An 11,400-nucleotide genomic window follows, 5' to 3' on the forward strand; every position below is an offset into this window, starting at 1 on the left:
GGCGGAGGCGTTGCTCTCGTCGCGGGGGCGGCGGGAGGCGAGGAGCTGCGGCGCTTGGCAAGCCCGAGCCTTCGGGGGGAGGCAGGCAGGCGCGCGCGCGCGGGAGGGGAGGGGAGCGGAGGGCAGGGCGGCGCGCACGCGCTCGCCCCCGCTGCGCCTCGAACTTGGCCGGGCGCTCTAAGCAAAACAAAACAACCCCCTCCGGTCAGGACTCCGGGGAGGGGAGGGGAGGGGAGGGAGGGGGCAGAGCGAGCGCGGAGGGCTCTCTCTCTCTCTCTCTCTCTCTCTCTCCCTCTCTCGCCCGCCCGCCTGCCTTCCCTTCTCTCCGCGGCTGGCTGCGCGGGGCGCTATAAGTGCAGGCGGGCTGCGGAGGGGCGCCCCAGACGAGCCGCGCGAGGCCCGCCGCCGCCGCCGCCCGCGCCTGCGCCCGCCTGGACGAGGCGGCGGGGAGCGCCCGGCCCGGCCCGCACTGACCGCCCGGCCGTTCTCTTCCCTCCCTCTCGCTCTCCCGGTGCCCGCGCCCGCCCGGCGGCATGATCTCAGCCATCTCCAGCCCGTGGCTGACGCAGCTCTCCCACTTCTGCGACGTCGCCGCGTTCACGGCCAACAGCCTGAGCAGCCTCAACGCCTCGGCGGCGGCGGCGGCGGCGGCGGGCGGCTACCACCACCTCTCCCCGTCGCCGGGGGACCCGTACGGCCAGCATGAGCCGCCGCACTACGAGCCCTGCTCGGCGCAGCAGCAGCAGCAGCAGCAGAGCCACCCGCCGCCGGCGCAGCAGCAGCAGCAGCAGCAGCAGCAGCCGCCGCCGCAGCCGCCGCCGCACCACCACGGGGGCCAGCCGCCGCCGCCGCCGCTGCACGGCTACCGCTTCGCGGGGGGCGCCGGTTCCAACCCCGCGCCGCCGCCGCCGCCGCCGCCGGCTGGCCCCGACGGCCCCGAGGGCGGCGGCGGCGGCGGCGGCTCGGCACCGTCCTCGGCCAAGGCGCCCGTGAAGAAGAACGCCAAGGTGGCCAACGTCAGCGTGCAGCTGGAGATGAAGGCGCTCTGGGACGAGTTCAACCAGCTGGGCACCGAGATGATCGTCACCAAAGCCGGCAGGTCAGAGCGCCCCGCCGCGTCCCGCCCGGAGCCCCCGCGCCGCGCCGCGCCCCTTCCCCGCTTCCTCGGGAGCCAGCCCCGCGCCTGGCGCAGGCCCTGGGCTCCGGGCTCCTTGGTCGGGGGACCCCCGCTCCAGCGCCTTCCCCAGCGGGGCGCAAGGCAAGGCGGGTGGTGGGTGGTGGGCGGCGGGGGGGGCATTCTTTTCCTCCTCCTCCTCCTCCTGGCCCTTCTGCTGGATGGCTTTGCAAGCCGGTATTCAACCCCCCTCCAGAAAAACAGGGCTGGGGGGAGCTGGGTCGGTGTTCGCGCTATCTTGCCCGTGCTGAGCGTTTTGGAAACAACCAACCAAACAAAAAATAAAATTTTAGTCGAGAAGGTTGCAGCAGGGGAATTTCGGGCGACCTAAAGCCGCGCAGGGCTGCACGCTGCGCTCCGGAGCCCAGTGGAATTCGGGGGCACTTACTTCCGAGTAGGAGAGGCGCTTGGGGTTCCGCCGCAGGGCCGCCGGATGCGCGCCTTTGGGAGGAAACCCACGCCAAACATTCGTCTGGTTATCCCGCGCCAGCCTTATTCGAAAGGAAGTCCCTCCGATTTCGCTGCGGCTTAGTGCCAGCAGAGAGTCCGAGTTTGCACCCGTAAACGATTTCCTGGAATGTGTTCTTTACGTTCCCACACATACATAACCATAGACCCCCTTTTCTCCCTTCTCGCTCCTCTCCTATTTTCTTTATTTTCTTCCCTCTAAGACTTTGTTATATATGAATTAACATAAAAAGGCCCCAATCCAAAGTATATTATCTTGCCCGCTTCAAAAAATGTGGCCAATTTCATCACCGTTTGCTTCCAAATAGGAGAGTTGATCCGTAAAAACACTTAGAATTGTTGACTTTCAAGTTTACTTATGTGTGCGATCCAGCCACTGCCAAAATGTTGCTGATTTAGTTTCTTAAAAAAAAACCCAAGCAAAAGACCCAAGAAAATAGGAAGACACAATAATTCTTTGAAAATATATGACTACTGCAATGATGAACAACCAGTTCCATACCCTCGGTGGAATTGTGTGAACAATTTTTAAAAGCTTGTTTTTGAGTCCTACAAAATTCAAGAACAATATGCATTTTTATACCCCTGTCCGGTAGGTTTTTTTCCCCAGAACTAATATTTTGAGGGGTTGGCGGAGGATTACACCCAAGAAAGTGAGCTTAGGTTTGCACCCTGCTTCTCTCTGAACCCCCCCCTTGAACTGTGCCTCCCGACAGATTACTACCCCCCCCATAAATGAAATACCTTCCCCCGAGGTGGCAGTCCAAAAACTAGTTTACCAAATGTAATTGTATTCAGACTAGTTTATCGGCTTTGGCTGCCTGATCGTGGGCATAAGAGTACTTCGCCTGCCGAAAGTGGGATTTTTTAATATCTTAAGTGTCTGGACTGGAGACCCTCAGCGGGTCTCCCCTGAATTCGGTAGAGAGGGGCAAACTGATCCCCAAACCCTCTCAGTCCTTAAAAACCTGATCCTGAAAAACCTTTGAGGGGGGAAAAATATATTTCATCTTACTTCTGTTTGTGAATCACCCTGACGGTCCTATCCATAATCCACTCTTTTGGAAAGATACAAAATCCCCCCTGAACTACTGAAAGCAAGGTAAGGGAGTGGGGCATTGCAGATTTCACAAAAAGAAGCTGTCTGCTTTTAGTCGTATTTCCTAAAATGTTAGCTCCTAGGCTTTGCACTTTAAATCATAATTCTTGCCACTTTTTTTTCTCCTGAGGTTGAGTTCCATTTGGTGTTTACTTATGTCTTCAGTAAATCGTTAATTTTGGGACACACTGATGGGTTTGTTTTGTTTTAATTCCTCCTGCAACATAGCACAGTAAATTAGGATTCCTATATGTACGCCTCTTTAATCAGATCCTTGTAAAATGTGCTGCAAAGGAATGGGCTTAGATTCCCTTGGGGGACAGGCTGAAAACGTTTTATAGGCTTGTTCCTGAATATATATATATATATATATCTTCACTGTTTCAGAGTAACCTGTATTCAGTCATTTATTTTCCTTTAAGGGAAGCTCTGTGCTTTGTCCCAGTGTGGAAAGAAGGGAGGGGGGAATACAGAAAAGGCCTTTTATGCCCGTGGAAGGATACTTAGATTTTTTTTTAGAAACCTTGTGTTTACATTACTTTAGAAAGAATGAAAGAAAGGGAGAAAGGGATTACAGATAACCAGTTCAGAACCTTGTTCATATTTTATTTTGATGTGGCAGAATGCATTTTGCATGTTCGTTCACTTCTTTAACTTAATGTCTCGGTGGAAAAAAGGTAACATTCTCACAGCATTTTGGCCAAACCTTAAAACTATCTGCACAAAAGGCTTTTAAAAGTTGTTTGCTTCAAGTTTATAGAATGATAATTAAATGTGGAGACCCATCCTTAGGCATAATTTAAACGTTTCTTTAAGACAGGATAATTTTCTATTTCGGTCTTGCAATAAAAATAATAACAGAGGACCGGAAAATAAAGGACAATCAAATAGCTAATAATTGGACTTTAACACCCCCTCACCGCTTCTCTGAACTTCCTGCCCACATCAGAAAATCCAAAAGAAAATTGTTTCAGTTTATTATCGGTTAAGCTAAGAGAAGCAGGATCATCTATAACAAATTCACTATTCAGGCAAGATGTGAAGCAGACCCTAACTTCAAAGTAATAAGATCTGAATACGGAAATCACCCTCCCATGCATTGGATGGAAAATTTTAATACTTAAACTTATAACAGAAGGGAACTTTTGGAGATTTGGCTCTCCCCTCTGATCCAACGACGCAAATCTCTCACGTATTTGGTGCTGCGTGTACTGAGTTTCCCTGAATGAGGAAAACTTTCTAGATTGCGCCCGTTTCTTTCACCTTTTGGAGAAGTGTCGTTCACCCGAAGCTTTACCTAAGAGTAGGAACAGAGGGAGGGAACACAGGGAGAAACAGAGCCGCGGGGTAACGGGCTTGCAGCAAAAAAGTACGCTATCTTATAACGCGTCCAGGGCAGGCAATTTAGGGTTTGTAAACTGTCCCTTATTCCCACCCAGCCACACAAAGATATATTTTTCTCCACCAGTTAACCCAGACGGTTAAGTGAAATATTTAACCAGCAGAAATGCAAAAAGGGCCTCGCATTTTCACCTGCGATTGCTTATTAAACAAAAGAAGTGCATCCAATCCTAAGAAAAGACCAATAGGAATTATGAGCAAAGCCAAATACTTTTCCTAGTTCAGTTGCTCTACCCTTCTTCCCCCACACGGCAGTTTTCTCCTGAAATCTGTATAGGAAGGATTTATACAGAAACACCTGTTGGTAGCCAGTGGGCAATAAGAAACAACTTTTCGTACACCCACACGTCTGACTATATATACACAGAATTGTCCCATAAGTCGCTTTCCCCATGAGCGTCAGTGTCTAAATCTCCCCCGGGATATTCAATTGTCTTTTAAAATATTTATGAAAACTGCTGCTCCTTTGAAATACTGCTTTCCATTTGAAATAGATCCTGAATGTAACTTGGCCGGCCCTGACCAGTATTTTTAGGCTTTGGGGAACTGTGCATTATTTCCTGGGAGGTCAGTTTTGGGAAATTGGCCTGAAACCAGCAGGAGAAGCTTGCCGGGTAGGCGGGTGATACAGCAGTGCTCCGAAAGACGAAGCCCTCTAGGTGAAGCAGGAGCTGTCCTGCGTTTTCCTCTCGTGTCTGTGTTTACCCAGAAGTAAGTCCCGGCGCTCTGAATGGAGCTGGCTCCTAAATTAAATGTGCAGAGGACTGCAGCCTTTAAATATATACAGAGGTCGGGAGGGAGAGTGCAAAATAGACATTAGCTGGTCCTTTCCAGTTAACAGAGCAATAAAAAAACGTTTTCTGGAGGATGGAAAAGGAGGATTCTGAAATGGAAGAAAGGTGCCACTGTGTCTCTGCACACACACGCACAGAAAATAGCTAGGCTTGGTTTGATTTGCCTGTTGGACATAATAATAGTAGTGGTAATGATCATGGTAATAATAATAATGGGTACTTTTAGGACTCTATAATGGAGGCGTGTGTTTATGCGTGTGTTGGGGAGCCGTGTTAGCACCTAGAACCCGGGCAATTGTTCCAGCTGGATGGGACAGTCGCCACCCTTCAAGGGGTTAATTTTGTAGCATGGAAACTACTCTCCCCTCAGTTCTCCTGGGTTATTCTGTCTATAGCTTACATGAACCGGTCTGGCCTTCTTTGTTGCTTTTCTAAGCAAGTTTGGGGAGAGTTGTTTGTTTTTAACTTTGCTTTTTGTTTTGGATTAGACCGTCAGTTCCTCATCCGGAACCTGTTAATGTGATCGCCTCATTAGTTTCCTCCCAGCCAGGTGCCCTCCAAGATTGGCTTACAGCTCCTATCATCCCCAGCCAGCAGGGTCCAAAAACATGGGGGGCACCAGCTTGGGGAAGGCAGCTTGATTTTACGCTGGAATGACTTGCTGCTTTTTAAAGAAAACAAAAAGACCATCCTCATTTATTTCAATCGGATCTGCTTTCTAGTGAACATAGTTAAAGGAGAACAAAAATATTCTCTTCTGGACTCAGGAAAAATAGCAAAAATCATATTAGGACAATACTGTTATAACCGTGCAAATGCAAATTGAAATTCATTTCTTCCAGAGGGCAGCGGGGCCCTGAGAGTGTGGACTCAATTGTGCCAAGGCCTCTGCACCCCCCACCCCTTTCAGCCTATTCTGGTGAAAAAGCTAGTTATACATTGTTGAAACAAACTAAAATGAATTTGAGATACACTCTTGTTGAATGTGGCCATCTCAACTTTACTCAGGAATAACAACATCAACAACACCCCTGATCTCAGTAAAACTCACTTCTGAGTAACACTTTTTATAGAGGTGTGTGCAGCTCTTATCCTGAACAGAGACTGAACAATCTGGGTTTCATCCAGTTTCTGTTCTCAGTGGCCACAAAAGAATTAAGATGTGAAAATGTGAAAACTCTACCAACTGTAATCAGAGATCTGTTTAATTTTATTTCCCCCACTCCCATTCTGTGCAAATAAGCGCCTCAGTTCAATTATAAAATTCTACAACAATGGTGGGAATGGAGGAACCAAAATCTTAAAAGGGGCAAACAAATAAATTCAATTCTGAGATAGGTTTCTAGTCCCTGGTGTGCATAGATGACTTTCTCTGCTGTATACTTTTGCATTGAACAGCCTGGTTTATTAACGGTTCCCCATATCCCCCTGGAGTTTTAAGTCAGGTTTTCTCAAGTGAATTAGTTTAAAGTTGTGATTCTCTCTCACATGCACACGCACACAACATATGTACAGAAGTCTGAGGTTGACATGCTTCAGCATCCTTGATCAGCTAACTCAGGCCTGGAACATAAGAAGAAGAGAATATTTGCTTGTTGTCTATTTGGAAGCTTTTAACCAAGTTCTGTGCAATGGTCTGTTCATTTTCCCCTTGAAAGCTGGCTTGTTTTGGAGGTGGTTAGACACTGTAGCAAAAGTCTCCCCTTTGTAAATGTGCACACATACACAGAACCACATGTGTGTGTGCATTCTAGTACCAAGAAAAACTTTAGTGAGAAAAAAGCCCTCGAACAGAAGCAGCAGCTGACTCAATCCGTGGTCCAGAGTTCTCCTTTGCTTTGCAGCCTGGGCCCTTCCTAACGGAGGGACTGATTTAACCCCACTGGGGTGAAAAAGCAACTTCCAGAGCCTGTGGCAGCCCATCCAACCAAGAATCGTGTGGCATCTTTGAAGTGGACCTGGGAGTTGAAGATGGGCTTGGATTTATTGGGATCAACAGCAAATCCCTGGGTGATTTGTAGTAGATCAGGAAAGGTTTCTGATGCCACCAAGCGACTCCCTTCCCACTCTAAATTATGCAACTAAAATGAAGACAAAAGATAACAAGGAACCGATTTCTGTGTTGAAAGACTGAAGCTCAGTTTGGTACTGGTACTCAAAAGAAATTCCTGGGATGAAAATTCCATCCCAGGTTCCAGTTGTTGGATCACACGAAAAAAATAAGCAGACAAACAAAGTAGATCACACGAAATGTGATGTCTGCCCGAGTCTGCTTTTTAAGACCCACCAGTTTCTGCTGGCCTAAACGTTTCCATGGACCAGAGGTTCATTTCACCTTAGAGGACCTGGAGACTACAAAAGCAGTCTTGACTTTATCCCAGCAGGAGGCTGTGTATTGAGCCTAGCCTAACTGTGTAACTGAGCTCGCCAACAGTTAAGCACAAATTCTCCAAGCTGGGTTTCTCTCTGGAGGCTCCACTGGCTCAGCTGAAGCCAGCTTCAACTGGAAACAAGCCCTGTCGATTTCAGTGTGGAATTAATGCCTGCATCCTGGAGAGAGGAAAACTCTTGCCCCAGAAACTCTATAACAACCAGTAAAAGCAATTCTTCCGGCACTGCTCCCAAGTTTACTCCGGGATAAAACCTGCCCATTTTTAAAATAATTAGCTGTTCACTGCCTTTTTGTTATTTGCCAGCCGCTTGCAACTCATGCCCTGTCCAAATCCCAGGTGATTGATAGATCGATCGATCGATCGATCGATCGCCATGTGTCTTGTTCTTCCAGATCGTTTCATGATGGCTCAAACTGAAAATTAAGCTTGAGCAAAGAAAGTAAAAAGCAGTTTGGAAAAGAAAAGCTAAAAATCTTTACAGTCAGACTCTACGCAATTTATTTCAGTTGGATTTACTCACGAGCAAAGGTGCTTTGTACAGTGCCCTTTTTCCTAATAACTCCAATAGCCTGTCGATTTCAATGTGGAATTAATGGCTGTGTCCTTGTGCACAACAAACGTGTGTCCGCACACCCATGAACACGCGTCTGTTTGGAGGACTACAACTGAATGGCGCCCACAGTCCTTACATGCACAAAATCCCACTCTCAGTTACCCCAGACTTTTCCTGTTCCAGCAGTCTAAGGTGGGGACCACTTGATATTTCTATAGTTAAATGGCTGGGAGTTAGATATAGTTGTGTATCACCCAGAGAACTGCAAGAAGGTCCAGCAAAAACAAGCGTCTCTTGGCACCTTAAAGTCTAACAGATAAATTTATTCTGCTGGAAGCTTTTGTGGCCTGCAGCCCCACTCACCCAGACACAGGGAGGGTCATGTTTTCAGATTCCTATCTTATACAGACTTTACTTGTTTGTGCTATGACAGACTCACAAGGCTGCACTCTGGAAAGTGTAACAACTGACCCAGATCTGCCTTCTCTTCACCCCTTGCTTAAAGACACCTGCCTTTAGGTGTTCCTGAATAGCACCCCAAGCTGAAAACTGGGAGTACATGAGCCGTTAGGCTGTAGGCTGGGCTAGGCTTTGGAGGAGCACTAGTCTCAATATCCATCCAGGCCAGAGGTGGAAGCACGATGGGCTGCATGCAAATACCACCGGAGAGCAGGATTGTGTGTGTGTGGCTGATCACCCTATGCATTGGTGTTACCTGTCGCTGGTCTGGTTTGCAGCATTTTTCTTCAGCACCTGCTCTTCTCTGTACATGAAGGCAGGCATGCTGACCGCATTCGTTTGGCTGTGTCATTAAGGTTGATGGGGTACCTTACTCCAAAATATCATGCTCCAGTATGCACTGTGGGTCTCAGTAGGTCTTACTTCCGGGAACGCACCTGTAGAGATTCAGGCAACACGGGTGAGCTCCAGCTTAGGATCCACTTACACTAGATAGGAGGAAAATGCAGCTTTTGCTTTAGGTCTGTTTCTTTTTGACTGGGTGGTGGCATTTCGGGGTGGCATTCTTACAGCAAACGTGAGAATTTCTCATCCTGCATGGCCCAGTTCACCCCTTGAAAGCAGTGGTGAGGCTTGCAAAATGCAAAATCAGCTCAGGGTAGTCGCAAAATGCCGAGTGATTGTTGCAAGGGAGACAGAAAAAGGCGATGGGGAGGCAGGAAGTAGCTGGAATCCCAAACCGAAGCTGCCTATGCTGCAACATTTTGTTGCAGAGCTCAGTTATCCAGTGTCAATCCATTCCCATCCCCTTGGAAGAGCATCTGTTTTGCACCAGATCAAACTATTTCTCACTGACATCCAAGACTGTGTCCTCCGACCACCAGTAGCTCTCCAAGATTTCAGGCCAAGTGTTGTGATCTGACCTGACGACAAATAAATAAAACTGGAGATGCCAAGAATCGTACCTGCACTCTACCCCTGAGGTATGGAGGGTCACTCTCCAATTGTGTCCAGTGGCATTTTTATGGTGGGCCATTATCTTTTTATCCTTAACGTGCAGTACATCAAAGGCTGAAGTCCCCTTAAGTTGAGGGACTCCTAGACTTCCATTTCCAAGGGGTTTCTCCTCTGTTTCTGATCCGGTCCATTTCTCCCAGCCCACCACCACACTTGGTCGGTCGGCATGACAATACAAACCTGACTGCAGTTGGGATTTTTTTTAAAGCCGAGTTCTTGCTATCACAGCCAGTTAATTTCTTTCCAAGGGAATACGTTGGCTTTAACTGGCCTCATCCAGACCATTGCCTTCCAGGCGCTGGCATCTAAAAATGGCACCAGGTTGCAGAAGGCTAGTAAATCAAATAGACTTCCAAGGCTGTTTGTTTTCCATCGGCTGCCTTCCGTTGGGACTGGCTTCCAACCAAGCCATTTTTGCTGGTGGGTGTGTAATTTGGTTATTATTAGAATGACACTGTAGGAAAAAAAGTTGGAATTTTACTAGGTTGGCCGATCCACCTTGCTGAGCACTGTCTGTTCTAACAGTTCTCCTCCAGCGCTCTTTTCCACCTATCCACCTTTTCCCCCTTTTTCTATCAGAGGTAGAATTCGGACTTTCTGCGTTCAAAACAGTGCTAGGTTGGGGCGCAGGAAGCATGCCTTCCAAAGGCGGGAAGACTTCCTGTCTCACCTCTCCTCAACCTGGCACCCTCTACGTGGCTGGACTGCAATTCCCATCAGACCTAGCCCACTGGGGATAATATGACTTGCAGTCCAACACATGTGGGAGTGGGGTTTCAGATTGGGGAAGGCTTCCCAGTTAGACCACACAAAGTAATTTGGTTGTACCAATCTTAGTCCAGTAGACCCACTGAAATGAATGGGACTTGAAGTCACGACTAACTTAAGCTTCCATTCTTTTAAGTGGGTTTACTCTAAGAAGTAATAAGATAAAACTCTGTGTGTATATGTATGTATTTCTTTACTGGTTTATGTTGGTTTCCCCACCCACCATAGGCAGTGGTTCTCTCAACTCAGATTTATTTATAAGATTTATATACCGCTTCTGGAACAGGGAGCAATAAAAAGGTGAAAAGAAAAAAAACATACTATAACTTTATTTTAAAGGCAAAAGCAATGTCATCTGTACGTTGCAGATTGGTCAAGGTGGGCATCTTCCTGAAAGATCTTTTCATGAACACCCAAAGCAACAGCATGGTGGTGCTTACCTGACCTCCAGCGATGGGGAGCCCCACAGAAAGGGGGTCACCCCACCAGGGAGATTCCAGTGGGACATAGGTCTGTGGGAAACCCAGAGCAACATGCCCCCTGACGACCCTGTGACTGGGCAGGTTGGTAAGGAAAGGGTGCTTTCTCATTTCTCACTCTTTTTATTGTTACTATTATTCCAGGCGAATGTTCCCCACCTTCCAGGTGAAAATTTTTGGAATGGACCCCATGGCTGACTACATGCTCCTGATGGATTTTGTCCCAGTGGATGACAAGCGATACCGGCAAGTATCCCAGCGCCTCCTCTTGCTGGCCCAGTTATATTTCTCCCCTCTAACTTAAGTTCAAGGCTGTTTACATATCCTAGGAACCAGTGCCAAACTTACGTGATAAAACCACAGAAAGGCAGTGCATTTCTGCCAGATTTTAGTGGATTTTATAATATTGTGAATTTGCAAGTGGTGGAAGTTTTGGCCAAAGTAGTACATAGAATTTGAAAGGCGGGAGAGACTTTTGCATCTGAACGAAGGATACAAGATGGACATACAATTCCAAGCAGCAGTGCTCCGAGATTAGTATCCAGACCAGGCCAGCTCGCTTGTCTATTTTTTAAATTAATTTTATTATTTTATTTTACTTGTCAAAAAGCCAACAAGGCAATACCTAAAATTTGAATTTCAGTTTCGATTGCTTTAGGCTGCTATGATAAACCCCATTTCCTGGGAGAAATCCCTATTGAGTTCAATGGGTCTTCTGGGAAGCCCCATATGGATTTCTCTATTAGACTCTTATACAATCTCTCTCTCTCTCTCTCTCTCTCTCTCTCTCTCTCT

The 11,400-nt window shown here is 47.7% G+C and overlaps 1 protein-coding gene across 1 annotated transcript in view; it reads left to right on the forward strand.

Annotated features, from left to right (window-relative positions):
- The first annotated feature begins 533 nt into the window (after positions 1-533).
- TBX1 (T-box transcription factor 1) overlaps positions 534-11,400 on the forward strand; it is a 32,910-nt gene continuing 22,043 nt past the window's right edge. Inside the window, exons 1-3 of the mRNA XM_044440938.1 lie at positions 534-770; positions 813-1,099; positions 10,750-10,851. Of these exons, the coding sequence (XP_044296873.1) occupies positions 534-770; positions 813-1,099; positions 10,750-10,851 (626 nt within the window). The remainder of the gene's footprint in view (positions 771-812; positions 1,100-10,749; positions 10,852-11,400) is intronic.

Source organism: Varanus komodoensis, unplaced genomic scaffold (genome assembly GCF_004798865.1).
Source record: "Varanus komodoensis strain SLA01 unplaced genomic scaffold, ASM479886v1 scaffold38, whole genome shotgun sequence".
NCBI lineage: Eukaryota > Metazoa > Chordata > Lepidosauria > Squamata > Varanidae > Varanus > Varanus komodoensis.